General features: G+C 31.0%; 3 protein-coding genes across 3 annotated transcripts; all 3 read right to left on the bottom strand.

Annotated features, from left to right (window-relative positions):
* Positions 1-747: 747 nt before the first annotated feature.
* Positions 748-4,325, bottom strand: LOC137818576 (rop guanine nucleotide exchange factor 3). The gene is made up of 8 exons (XM_068622085.1): positions 3,508-4,325; positions 2,678-3,041; positions 2,473-2,589; positions 2,244-2,398; positions 2,075-2,149; positions 1,674-1,970; positions 1,215-1,559; positions 748-1,104 (listed from the first exon to the last, which is right to left on the bottom strand). Exons 2-8 carry the CDS (start codon positions 3,003-3,005, stop codon positions 982-984), a joined length of 1,440 nt encoding a protein of 479 aa, XP_068478186.1. The 5' UTR covers positions 3,006-3,041; positions 3,508-4,325; the 3' UTR covers positions 748-981.
* Positions 4,326-5,634: 1,309 nt separating this feature from the next.
* On the bottom strand, positions 5,635-7,522 carry LOC137819521 (Calcium-dependent lipid-binding (CaLB domain) family protein). The gene is made up of 5 exons (XM_068623399.2): positions 7,407-7,522; positions 7,246-7,311; positions 6,974-7,112; positions 5,872-6,013; positions 5,635-5,781 (listed from the first exon to the last, which is right to left on the bottom strand). Exons 1-5 carry the CDS (start codon positions 7,471-7,473, stop codon positions 5,635-5,637), a joined length of 561 nt encoding a protein of 186 aa, XP_068479500.1. The 5' UTR covers positions 7,474-7,522.
* A 3,248-nt stretch (positions 7,523-10,770) lies between these two features.
* LOC137817995 (uncharacterized) lies at positions 10,771-14,217 on the bottom strand. Its single transcript, XM_068621221.2, has 6 exons — positions 13,611-14,217; positions 13,177-13,457; positions 12,671-13,028; positions 11,245-11,711; positions 10,978-11,169; positions 10,771-10,893 (listed from the first exon to the last, which is right to left on the bottom strand). Exons 1-6 carry the CDS (start codon positions 14,215-14,217, stop codon positions 10,771-10,773), a joined length of 2,028 nt encoding a protein of 675 aa, XP_068477322.2.
* Positions 14,218-14,876: the final 659 nt, after the last annotated feature.

The following is a 14,876-nucleotide window of genomic DNA, read 5'->3' as shown; positions in this document are numbered from 1 at the left end:
TTAATAAAGCAGAAGTAGAAAAAAAAATCAAGTTTTTACTTTTTTTTTAGTTAATCAAAACACATGGTAAAAGAAAAAAAAATTTAAAAAAGCTTTTTTTTTTTTACTGTAGACAAATGTTGTTTATATAAAAATCACTTTTTAATAAAAAAAATAAACCCAAAGAAACACACTCTATAACTTAATCACCCTCTTAAAGAAAGACTAAAGAGGAACTAATTTACCTCATAATAAAACATAAATATTTTGTTATAATCTTCTAATAAATAAATAAATAAAAACATTATCACTTTCGTATTTTGAGAAATGCAAAAATGTTCCAGTGAAACAAATGTATAGCATAAAGATGATAAGTTAAGAAATCATTATATCTTGATTCTATATAAAAAAATATTTAATATTTGTATGTGAAAATCCAAGAGTATCATAATGCAGGAAATATAAAGGTTTTAATATATTGGTTAATCAATAATCATGTTGCCATATAAATGAGATTATTCTAGGTTGATAAGATACAGATTACAAAGTCAACAAGCAACAAATAAATTATGCTTGAATTAATATAAAACAAATAGCATGTCCTTTGAATAATTTATTGTTTTGTGATTTATTTCTGCACTTTTTTATTTCATGCAGGCCAAAATGAATTTTCTGAAACCCAGCTATAGCAAGAATGTTGACTGTTTTTAATAGTGGAGGAACACTTCTGATAAAGCATTTGGCAGATTTAAAATCAGGCAATTAGACTAACATGAAACTGTTTTTTCTTTTATTTATGGAACAGAAGATTATATAAATTATGGTTGATCCTTCAGCTGAATGTGAAAACTCTTCCTGTAGCAGAGCCAGTTAACAAGTAAAAACTAATTGCCATATCAGAACTATCATAACTTCTCCTAAGGCTATATAGCATACAAAAAATTGCTGAATGGAAAGAGCACCAGTGTTAAGGTTCTATAGTGTACAACCCAGTTATGGTTTCTATACATTTTGATTCCTCATTGATTTATCTGCATGAAGAACATCTTCAATCCAAGCTACAATGTTGAATGCTAAGCCTTCTAGTACTCTTGAGTAGCTCTCTAATATTGCTTTTCCTACATCCTGCAAAAGAAAACATTGATTCTTAGTGCATGACTTCACAATCTAGTAGATATCTGCATGTTCTCTTTTCACAATACATATGAATGTGTAAAACACAATGCTAAACTTACCCGGTTGTATTGAATCTTGCATGTGTCCAAGGATGTTTGAGAGAGCTCAGGATATCTTTGCTTCAAGCAGAACAACAAGGTCTCAGCTCTCTCAGCTAAGGTGTAGTTTTTGTCACTTCGGTCAGTGTCAGCCATGAGATCCTTAACTTTGTTCCATGATGTTTTTGAATGGCTCAGACAAGCTTTTCTCCTCCAAGTGAACATTGAAGACTCAACCTTGTCTGCCAGCTCAAGTGCTTCATGTTCAGAGCTTATTTTGAGACAATCAAGAAGGTAATCTGGTGAGAACTTGTCTGCAGAATACATATAGCGGTAAATTGTGTCCCCTAGACTTGTTCTTCCACTCTAATGTTAGACAAAACAAAAATACAGAGAATTTTAGAATCAGTAAACAAAAGTGAAAGCATAGTACTCAATGCGTTCTATGCAACCAGATTATTTGTAGTGATGAGGACTTACCTTGGGAAGATTTGCCAGATATGTTTCTGGGATGTCCATCTCTGCTAGAACACTGCTATTTATAGCCATAGCTGCTTTATGAATTTGATTAGCACAGTCTCTTTTCTCATTCAAGTGCTTTGTTGACTTATCATTCAGGCCCCCAGAGTGAACACAAGGAACTGGCAGCCACCATTTCTCATCTTTCCTCTGAACAATCCTTCGAAATGAGCCTGCACGTGACCGAGTTGAGTTATCTGATAAGCTCCCTTGGTCTGCATACCAAAATTCAGTATCCTGGAAACTATCCAATATTTCCTGATAAAAAAAAACATGAAACAACATTTGTAAGGCACAAAATCTTTGGATGAAAACAGAGTTGTCTTGTCACAAACAAGAAGCAATTAAAGTTTTTGCCTTACTATGAGCATGGTGTCTAGCTTTTGAAGAGCTGGGAGGTTAATATAAATATCTGACCTTGGTCTGCTTGTCATCATCTGAGATACACCATCAGATAACATATAAGACCCATTATGAGATAAATAACATGCTCCATTAACCTTATACAAAAAGGGTTAAGAAATAGTTCACCTCCACAATTGTACCATCATCTAAATATTGTGCAGTTGGGGCAAATTCTACTATGTAATCACACACAGATAGGAGACAATTCATTTCTCTTTTCCACATGGCCTTCTTCTCAGGGTTGAGAGGCTCCAACTTCAAATTCTGCCCAAAAACAGTTGCTGCAAATTGCCAATTCAAATAAATTAAACCACAGCAACATCCTTCAACCATATGCTATTGAAAAAGATATTACCATAGAGATTGGTGATTGAATTTGATATTGTGACTGCAGTGCAAACACCTTTCCCACCACCAGACATGTCTTCCCCCAATAGAAGCTTTGAAAATCTTTCCCTCATCATATCAAGCTCTATAAAAACCCACAAAATTGAGTGAGTTTCAAGATAATTCCACATTGTCACATAGGAAAAATTCACAAGCTGTGAGTGCAAATCAACCTGACTCCAAGAGGTCAAGGTCATCAGATTTCTCATCCATTGAGTGCCTGGGCTGCTTCATTCCTAACCTTGAAAGAACAGCCTGACTAGCTCCATGTTTCACAGGTGTCCATAGAGAAGGTGAATGTTCACCTGCAAAGCTATTGTCATCAATAGGCTCAGAGAAGTTTGAGACCTCCGAATTAGTCCGGCAATACACAAAGGAATCGCCACTGAATGTGGAGTATCCAACAGTTTCAGTGATTGAATGGTCGTTTTGATCCACAGAAGAAGGTGAAGGTTGGTACCCCACATCAGAGTTTTCATCAAAGTTGGATGAATTGTCCATCTAAACCCAACAACCTATGGTCAATCTCCTCAAAACCTGCTCATATAATCATGGAAGTTGAGTCACAAATTGGGTTTGTGGTTTCTAAATGTTAGTATTCAGTGGTGGTACACAAGTACATCATGGTCACCTGTGAGCATAGTCACATACTATGATTTCAAAATAGGATCCACTACTCAGCTTGAAATTAACGGTTACATTACTGAAATTGAAACTATGGAAACGAGAAAAAAAAAAGGAAAACAAAAAAGACGGATCAAAAGTAAAAGGCTGAAAACTTGAATGTTCTTGTCCTCTCTTAACAAAAAAGCAAAAGCTTTCAAAAGGGTGTTGCTGCTATGGAGACCCGAAATAATTCACTGAAAAGGGTTGCTAACAAAGCACTCTTTATCCTCAGTGTGAAAAAAAAAAACTGAAGTTTTCAAACTCCAAAGACAACGGTTATGAAAAAATTAAAATAAAACGAAAAAGCAACGGTCCCCAGCATTGTTTTCTATGTTACCTTTTTTAATAGCTTGATTTGAATTTGAACAGTGGCTAGCTAAATAAACATCATTTGAAACAGTTCCCTCCTTAGCGTTTGTGCCTTTAGCTTCTCCCCTGAGAGTATTCAGCCAAAGAAGAAGAAAAGAATGCAAAGAAAGGAAGAGAAAAAGAGAACAAAGTTTTCTTTGGAGAAAGTCACAGAAGGGAGGTATGAAAACTCAGTTGCAGAAATGGCTAAAACCTTGTGTTAGTTGGAGAAGAATACAACAATACATGCAAGGTGTGCCACAGATAGAAAAAGAGATAGAAAATTGAAGTATAGAAAAAGTGGTTGTGTTGTACTATGTCTCTGCATGATTGTAAGTACAAAACTGACACACTTAAATGAAAAAAAAAATGATAAATTGTTCTAATAATTGTATTTTTTATATAACTTAGACCGAATGACAGACAATGCAGAATTCATAGAAAATACTTCAACACATAAGTACTTTTGTGACAATATTCACCTTGTCTAATGCAAAATAATATGATGTTACTTTAATCCGAGGTACAAATTTGTTTTCATTGATATAATATGATGTTTGAACAAGAATTTATGGTTCACAGAAACAGCTATGATCATTTATGGAGAGTATTGATAAGGTTGCATGTGAAGTTGTGAATGAAAAAAGAAAAAGGAAGGTGCAGTTACACATGAATCAATGATTCTCTTTGATTTGAACAATTTTAATATTTGTTTTTGACAAGTAGTTGTAGTTTATAGATGTAGTTGTCAACTATGAAGAACATGAGGACAATACCTTGATCACAATGCTTAAAATATAAAGAGATGAAAGCCATTTTTTTGGTAATATCTAATAGTTATAGTTTGTGGAAAGATAAAGCCATTAAAGTGTTATTTTAAGAAGATTGAGAAAGAGGATCCTAATTTGAGCTTTTTCTTTTGTTGGTGGAAAATTGAATAGAGTAGTTGAGTGAGGTTAGTTAGAAAGGCATACATGTGAACAATAAATTAATTTGATTGAAGTCTTAATTTGTTAGTTTGAGGGAAAGACGTGCAGAGTGTATCTCATACTCTTCATTTGGTCATCTTTGCTTCCTTTGTCAAGATCAAAGGGAATATATGGTTCCTCTTTCCAACCTCAAAATTATAATTAGGATAGCTGCCTCCTAAAAACTTATACATCTTATATTTTCTCTTCTACTTTAATGACTATTAAATTTGTATTTTTATCTTGTAAAAGATATATCATACTTGCTTATGTATTTATTTAAATATTTATTAAATAATTTTTTAAAAATGTCAGGTCGACTAGAGATAATATCAGTTCATAATATACAAGTGAATTTAAACCTCGTCTTACAGATGAATTTTGTAAAGTTAAGTTTAAAGTTTATTTCTTAACATGTATCATAACTATTTAAAACATATCACATATATTGAAAAGTACACATACTAATTTTAAGATTGAATTATGTTTAAAGTTAATTTTAAAAATAAAAAATATTAAACTAAAATAACTTAATATTATCATGAATTCAATGTTAAAAATAATTTCCCATCAATATTAAGATGAATTTAGTTTATTTATTATCTTTAATTATAACTTCAAATAATTCAGAAAGATATGACTTTTATTACATATAATTTGCTAATAAGAATGGAAGTTTACTTCTTGTATGTACCGTATTATCAAGATATGTTTATCTTTAATTGAAATATATTTTCAAAAAAAATTAAAAGGACATTATTAAGAATAAATATGGTAGATATTACACAAATTATATAATAAAAAAAAAAATTTATAGTAGTAGAATTCTCACTCAATCTTATAAAAATTATCGATAAAGTAAGTTTGTACATATATTATGATTTTTTTTTTATATTTAGTCGATGTGATTTTCAAACAATTATTTAAAAATAATAATTTTATAAACAAAATGATATCTAGTCAATCTCCAACAATAAAAATAATAATTTTATAAATACTAAAAGTTTACATCATATAACTATATTTATGCACTCTTAATAATGATAAGAGTATAATAAGAAAAGAAAAAATAATTAAAAAAACAAAAATAACATTAATCATGGTTTCACTTTTGATTTCTATGACTAATTAGCCATCTGAGTATAACCCTAATGAGTTTTGGGAGTTTTGTTTTGATAGAAAAAGAAGATTTTGCAGCATAAGATTCTCCAAATCCATCCAAAAATTGAATTGGGTGATTCCTTCTTCTCACACGCCTTCAATTGATCTTGTTTCCCCATCAAGTACTTTTCTTTCTGTTAACAAATTCACACCACTACTCATTACCATTTATTACATAATAATTGATTAATTAATTTGCAGGTACAAGAAAATATGAACCCTACATTATTATTTCCAATGAATTTAAATCCAATCTTTATCTCTCCTTTGTAAGTGTGATCTTGAAGGACCACGTTATATGCAGCTGGTTTTATTTCTATGTATCCCTGCTCACTTCCTTCCAATATTATTCCACCTAAGAAAATTCTGCTTTATCACAAAATATGTTAATTATGAAAAAATATATATAAATAATTAACCCTTTTCAATAATATTTTCACATATTATTGCATATAAATAGTTTTACTAATAAACTTTGCGTTAAATATATTTTTGTCCATATACTTTTACTACTTTTAGGCGATGATTCTCATCTTTTATCCAAACTTTAAATCTTCTTAATACTATAATTAGAAAGTTATATCCATTAGTAAAAATACTATTGAAATAAAAAAATAGATTTTTTTATGTGACAAATAGATAATGATTTGTTTTAATAGTTTTCTTACTACAGGAAGTTATCCCGTATACAACAACCAATTGTATTATACTAATGAACGAAAAATATATTTAACCAACTACTATAAGAAAATTATTAAATAAAAATCAATTTTAGAGAAAAAAAATAATTAATTGCTATAGTGACTAAATTAGATACGATACTAAAAAAAAATTGGTTTCTAAATTAGTTTCTATTATTGATAAATAGTTTCTAAATTGTTATCTAATTAGATTCTAAATATGGTAGATTCTAAATTTGGTAGCAAAAACCTCGGTACCTAATTAGATACCAACTTATAAACTATTTATCAATAATAGAAACTAATTTAGAAACCGATAATTTTTTAATCTTTAAAATGGTCTCAAATTTAGTGCAACTAGTTAATTTTGTATCTAAAATTGGTTTCTATTTAATGATTTTCTTCTTAATGTAGTTAATATATATTAAGTTATTAATTAATGTACATTATCTTTATACAGAATTACTTAAAAATACAATACTGATATTTTTTTAAAGTACAAACAAACAGATTTTCTTAAAATAATACAGCAAATTTAAAGTTGAAACATCAGTGAAAAGATTAATTAAAATACACTTGGGCAATTTATATTTTGTTATGTAGTTAAATGATTTTACGAAGAGGAAAAAAGTAGAGAAGAGATTACTTGGCTTCACCAACAAATCCACCATTTGAGAAGAGTTTTGTGTCCATGATTCTACATTTAAGATGGGTTGAATTCTTGTAATCAAACTCTGACAAATCAAATATGAATTTCTGATTCCAGTGAGGCTTCTTATGTTTTCCTGCATCACAGAGACTTCTACAACAATTTATACAAACACAACTTTGAATCACATGAAGTGTGAAAACAAGAAAAAGTGATGTTACATTTTTGAATAACTTAACAAATTTGTCTGAATCAAATGATACAATTACCTGATGAAACTTTGCTTCTTTGAGTCTGAGGGCCACACTCAATAACCACATAGTAAGAGGGTGTTCCTGTAATATTTTATTAACAATTTTCTGAGAAACAAAAAATAAAGTTTTGGATTCATTGAAATTGGATTGCTAGAGTGAAAATAAAGGGAAAATACCTACAAGATTCGTGTGTGTGATGCCTTTTGCATTAACAACAAGTACTTCAAGAATTGCTGTCTTCATTCTGTGATTTTGTTTTAAGAAAGTTCATAGATCTGTGTTTGATTATGGTGTAAAAGATGAAATTCTTAGAAATTAAATATTTTAGACAATGAAGAGAAAGGTAAGAGTTTCATTGCTTCATCAACGTACGTATTAATTAGTTGAGGTTACCATCGAATTAGTGTTCATCTTATTAATGCTTTATTAATCCTTTTTCAGTTTTAATGACTAATAATTTATTCAATGAGAAGAGTTTTGCTTCTTCCTTTTTTTTCGTGAGATTGAATATTATTAATTTGAATCAACACTTTTATTTTATTTTTTGTATTTTTTGTATTTTATATATATATATATATATATATTAAATGTTAGACATACTTTTTAAAGAAAAATCATAATAAAATTTTAAATTCTAAAACAGACACTTCAAATATAATTATTAATCTTAATCACACTATCTCAACATACTCATTCCAATACATTCACCTTAAACTTATTCCAATAAAAAAATCATTTTTTTTATGTATTATAAGTAATAAGATAAGTCAACAAAATAAATAAAAAATTATAAAGACAAACGATATCCCTTAACCCTCTTGTACTCTAGTAGGGTATAGTAAATAACAAGATAAATCAAATAAATTTATTAAAGCAATAAATCTTATATAAGAAAATTTATAAAAATATATATTAAAAAATTTCAACAAATCAACAATAAATTATAATAGAAGTTCGTGAAGAGATACTTACTCCTTAGGGAATAAAAGTTATTTTTCTTTTAGTGTGTCATATGAACAAGATCAAAAAGCAATTAAAGCAAACCAAGTAGAAATAAATAAAGCAACATTAAAATACTATAAAAAATAATAAATTATAAAAAATAATGATTAGAAATAGTAAATGATGGTACGATTCATGGTTTTGGTGTTTGCTTTGACCACTTTGCGTGTGTGATGACCTAATTGAGATGAAGAAGCAAGTTGTTGGTAAAGAACCCTAAAACCCAAATACTCTACTCATCTTTTCGTGCAAGTAATAACATGTAAGAAAATTGCATTTATTTTTACACTATCTTAATTGCTACTTCTACTTATTGCATTTACACTATTCAACTCAAATATACTAGAAATATGTTTTTATTACAAACTTTATTTTAATATATTAAAGAAGTTATTTAAAAACATTCAATTAAGTTTTTGTAGTTAATACAATCCTACTATAACTTTTTAGAAACTCTAAGCAAGAGTTTAATTTTAAAAAATATAAATCCAATTACATATCTTTAAAATATAAAAATTGGACTCATCTTCATTGTGTGTGACATATGAAGAATAAGTTATAATCATTGTGATGTTTTGTTGACTAACCTTTTGATTTATTCATAACTGTTTTATTCAATTATATATATAAAAGAGTCAGTTCACAATTTTAATTCTCATGAGATTATTGAAGGTGACTTCACACAATAACATATCATTAAATAGAAAATTAATTTTAGAGACAAAAATAATTAATCATTATATTAACTAAGTTAAATACTATTTTAAAGACTAAACTATTATTGGCATCTAAAATATTTTCTATTATTAATAAATATTTTTTAAATTAATATTTACTTAGTTACCAATTATTTAGATTTTAAAGTTTGGTAACTAAAACTTTGATAACTAATTAGATATCAAATTAAAAAATATTTATTTATTAATAATAAAAAATATTTTATATATCAATATTTTTATTAATCTCTAAAAAAATATTTAATTTAATTAATATAATGATGAATTTTTTATATATAAAATTAATTTTTATTTAATAATTTTTTTTAGTGTCAAACATTCTATAACAAATATTAATCATAGTTTTTAACCTAATCATAACCCTTCCATATTATACTCTCTCTCTTCCACACTATCATTGATCATAAATTATATGAACTTCAAATAAAAATTAATTTTAACAAAATTGTAAGTGTGATGAGTGATCACAAATGCATTGTAGTAGTGGTAGTGTGTGTATAGAGTAAAGAGACTATTAGACACTATTAGTGTTTTAATCAGTAAAAAGAAAACGGGCCTAATGGGTCCAATAGTAAGACGATTATACTTTGAGCTTAATGGGTCACATTTTGTATGTTGAACAGAAAGAACGCAAATACTATATCAATTTCAACATGCACCCAACCTATTATTGCAAATGATAAAAAAATTTCTTCAAAATGACAAAAATAACCTTAAATAAAAAGAGGGTGTAAATAAAAATATTCTGAATTTAGATATCTGGAACACATTTTTAAATTCCAGAAATTTTTATCCGAAATTCATTTTTAATTTTACGTATCCGGAATGTATTTTTTTCCTTTTGAATTATATTTACTATTTCGGAATTTTAAATCTGGAATAAGGGTAATTTTGGAAATTTCTGAGTCACATCTTGCTATGGTATGCTTGTAACTTTATTAATGTATTAATTTGTGTTATCTTTTTCTAATACTATGACATTCATGCTTGTAGGGTATTTGTCGTAGAATTACACAGACATTACAACCATTACTTAATCATAGAGATGTCGTGGAGGGCAGCCCTGTTTGGGAAGGCATACAAGCAACCATTATGTTGGCACGAGGAGCGACTGATGATAGGGCTGTATATGTTAGGAGACATTCACGTAGGAATGATTGAGCATGTATTAGGGATAATGTATTAGGATTCCTTTTTATGTATTTGAACCTTATCTATATTATTGATTGAGCATGTATTAGGGATAATGACGACATATTTGAACCTTATCTATAATATTATTGAATGTGGATTTTAGTATTGTCAAGTTCTGAGCATTTAAAAAAATCATGTACTGGTTTTAACTATTAACACTTATATGTTTCGGATATTGATATCCATAGACACCTGATTGACTTCCGAATTTTTCCATCCATAGACATGTTAATGACTTACGAATTTTTTTATCCATAAGCATCAATATTGGGTTACAAATTTTTTTATCCATAGGCACAAATACTAGGTTACGGATAAATTCATCCATAGGCACAAATATTGGTTTACGGATATATCCATCCATAGGCACAAATATTGGGTTACGGATAAATCCATCCATAGGCACAAATATGGGTTCCAGATAATTTCATTCGTAGGCACCATTGTGTAGTCAATACATCACAGATATTAATGCATAAATGCATCACAAATGTAGTCAATACATACTTATCTATTACAAATGTTTAAGATTACAAATGCATCCCAAAACAACAACATTACTTATTTATTACAAATGTTTAAGATTAGAAATATCGTCTAATGGACATTATTTGTGTGTAAACTTGCATCCGGCTAGTGTAGTATGTTGACCAAATTGGGCTGTAGGATAACAATGTGATGCCCACAATATATCTGTAGGTGGAATAGGACAACCAGCTTTCAACTTCACCTATAAAAGTAATAAATATAAGTTACATAATATAAGTTTTAAGTTAGCATTATTAGTCACTTTACATGGACGTTTTGGGTATACCTGGACAAAATGATTTCCGTGGACGTGCCCAATTGCAATAATTCGGTGTTGAGTGAAGTTACTTGGTGGTTGGGTTCTTAACGGAAAAATAGTCAATGATTGTATCATAGACAATGAAACCAAAATAACATTGTACCGATTAGCAATAACGTATTCCATATATGGAATTGTCATCCACTTATCTGTTCCTGCCTGCAAGTTCAATTGAGGAACAAAGTTAAATGGTGAAATGCAAAGTAGAAATGAAAGGGTCTTAGTCATTCGTACCATAAACATGTGGTCAACTAGAAGTGACTTCTTCAAGTATTCATATCGTTCATCACCACCAAACAATTCAACATATTCTTGTCTCCATTCACTTAGTTCTTTTAACAAATTCATTCGAACAACAGCCCATGACTCCTCTCCCATGCCCAATTCGGCAGCAACAACACGGTACCCACAATGGCCATCAGCCTTAACGTCCACAACATCAAAAATGTATGGATGATACCCTGCAGGGAACTGATCAAAGAAAGGAATGGATTTTGGTGGTAGAATTTGTGGTAAGTGTCCTTCCATAGATTTTTTAGTCGAACAACTATCCTCTTGCGAGTGTAAGAAATCCACATGTTCAAAATAAGAAGGCATTCGCTTAGTTGATCTCATGAATTTCGTAGGACGAGCCATCTTTACAACACCTTTTGTTTTCACCTTAGCATGTGGTGCGTTAATAGATGTCTTCTCTGGAAAGGCTATTTGATGGAAACCAAGTAGAGGAGGCTCAAGCCCATGAAGCCCAAGCCCAACAAGGGGCCCAATCCCAACAAGGGGCCCAAGCCCAACGAATCACTAGGAGCATGGCAAGAGCTTTGGGACAAGAGTACCAAAGGATGGCTCTTCTTATTTCTTTTATAGAGTAGGGGTGCGGTTGTAATAAATAGGTGTGTAAGTAGTAAGGGATGCTAGGGGATAGGAGTTATGAGGTGCCAAACTAGGAAGGAAAGTCACACTTCCTTCATGCACTAGTTGGCGCCGAATTTGAGTGTCATTTGGGGCACATTTGGCTTTGCATTTCAGCACCTTATAGGCTATAAATAAAGGTGCTGCCCTTGTACAAATCAGATTTGGAAATTAGAAGTAGAGAGACTATACTCAAATTTAGAGAGAAATTGTGAGTCGTGTCTTCTTCTTCCTTTGCCTTATCTTGTGTGCCAATGGTGAGCTTCAAGTGGCGACATTCTATCACTTATCTTGGAACAAGGCTCCAAGTGGCGTGACTACTTTTTCCAAGTCTCAATCCAGCAAGCTTCACTCCATAAGTGTTCTTCCTTTCATTTCTTTCAATTCCATTCGGTATTTTAACATGTTTAGTGTTCTTCATTCTTTTCCACCGATTACATTTGTGTTTCCTAGCTTAGCTTTCAATTCTATTCGGTACAGTAGCTTTACTTTTCAATTCTATTCGGTTTTCCATTCTTGTTCTTCATTCCTTGTTGTTTGATTCCATTTGACAATATATGGACTTCCATATGAGCTTTGGTTTGGTGCAAAGTCTTGGTGAGTTCTTGAATTAGAACATTGATCCAATTCTAAGTAAAGTGCCATTTCATGACCAACTCAAGTTGCTCCTAAGAATGTCAAAGAATCATGTATTCTTGTTATTGCATTCACATCACTATCTCTTGCAATTTAGTTTTGATGTTAACCTTACCTGCAACATCCAACTCTTTGAACCGCTTCGCGATCACCTCAAACTCTTTGTCAATTGACAACTCAGATGAACATTGTTCACTTGCAATATCTTCAAAGCTTAATCGAGTCCACATGACATGTACTGATTTAAGTGGTATGCTACCCACACCAAATGAAGCCAATTGACACGCACACGGAAGACCATGAGTACATGTAAGAGCACATCCACACCGATTTTTATCAAACCCCACTAATTTGACCCTATCAAGCTCTTCAGAAATAAGGTTCAAAGCATATTTTGACACAAAACCTAACAATTTTTTGTAAGCTGTAACCTTAAATCGATGTCCCACCACATTAAGACTCTTTGATTGAAGCTTTGATTGCATTATGTTGTAAAATAATCATCTTATTGATCGAATCCCAACAAAAACATAAATCCCCCATAGAATTTTGAAGAATTCTCTTTAGGCTCTAGTATGCCGCCTCAACCCTATTACTTGTTGTGTTTCCTAAGTGCATTACCTTATCTATCCATGCCTTCACAAATTTTTCTTTGTGTGGACGTAACCATGTATCCATCACATAATCAACAAATATAGGCCATGGAGAACAAACAACTTGAAAAGGGTTGACATGATCTTCAAAGGCCTCAGCAATATCACAATCCACAACAGATCCCCAAGCTTGCATTACTTGATCCCAAGCCTCCCTTGGATGCACCAATATTTTACATTTTGCTTTCACATTTTTATCAATGTGAAATCGACATAGCAAATTATAAGCTTCAGGAAACACGATTCTCACTGCATTCATTAAGGCAATATCTTTATCACATACTACCACCCTAGGGTATGAATCAATTCTCAAAAACAATCATTTAAGTCTATCAAGGGCCCATAAAAAATTGTTTTCCTTTTCTGCTGCTAGTAAACAAAATGCAACGGAAAAAGTCAAACCAGTTGATGTAATTCCAACAACCTCAAGTAAAGGCATCCTATACTTGTTCGTTTTGTACGTACTATCCATCAATATGACAATATTAAATGAGTTGTTCACTAGCTTTACTGAATCTGGGTGTGTCCAAAATATATCCTGCACAACATTGGACACCTCTTCACACCTACACCAATGCACGTACATGTCTCGCTCCAGTAACAACATGAATTGTTGCATTTCTGTTCTGTGACCTCGTTGTGATCTTCGGTGAACACACATTGCATTATAAACTTGCTTTATCGTCGTCACATTCTTCTCATTTCTCTCTTTCATTCTTAGTAAAATATTTCTTGCCTTCACTGAAGTTTTAGTCATATCCTCCACCATAACCTTTTCCTCTACACTTAACCTTCCAGCATACGGATGACCTACCATTGTCTCTGCCAAATCATGATTGTGAGATCCACAAATTAATTCAACCATCCACCCTTGACCACCTTTGACTGGTTTGCCTCGCAATCTGAAAGGACACTCACACTTCCTACTTCCCGTTCCACTTATATCTACGTCTTTTTTATACCGCCTGTATTTACCTCCTCTCTCACAACCTAATAATACGAATGTCATCCTTCCTCGTTGGCCCGTCCATGTATCCGACCTTAATATAACAATAACAAACCCACAACTATAACCAACACTTCTTGCTCACTCTAACAGCTCATCTCAATCACGAAATACCTACAATAACATATGCCAAATTTTAAAATCATTCATAAACAATAAAATTCAAAACCCCAACATTTACATTACCTCATTTGTAGTAAATGCCTCACTACACTTATGTGTCATATCTTCATTATCTAACACATTGTAAGTTATTGACTGCTCCATATCAACATCGTCTAATCCATCCCACAAATCAATCTCTCCTGAAATTCCCATGTATGAGTCTTGTGTATCCATTCACAATGTTGAAAAAAAAAACTTAGCTTGCATAAAATAATCATTTATTCTGGATATAGATATCCATAATTCAAAAATAAACTACGGATATGGATATCCATAATTCAAAATACAACTACGGATATGGATATCCACAATTCAAAATACAACTACGGATATGGATATCCATAATTCAAAATACAATTACGGATAATTATATCCATAATGCAGTGATATGGTGCAGAAAATGTTACTCAATTACGGACGCTTACATTCATAACGTTAAAAAACACTTCTGGATATCGGTATCCGTCACTAGCTGAGCTCGAACAAAATGTGATAAA

The sequence above is a fragment of the Phaseolus vulgaris genome, chromosome 10, assembly GCF_051622355.1.
Source record: "Phaseolus vulgaris cultivar YP4 chromosome 10, ASM5162235v1, whole genome shotgun sequence".
Lineage (NCBI taxonomy): Eukaryota > Viridiplantae > Streptophyta > Magnoliopsida > Fabales > Fabaceae > Phaseolus > Phaseolus vulgaris.
Note: the sequence above shows the minus strand (reverse complement) of the source record. Positions and strands in the feature narration are given on the sequence as shown.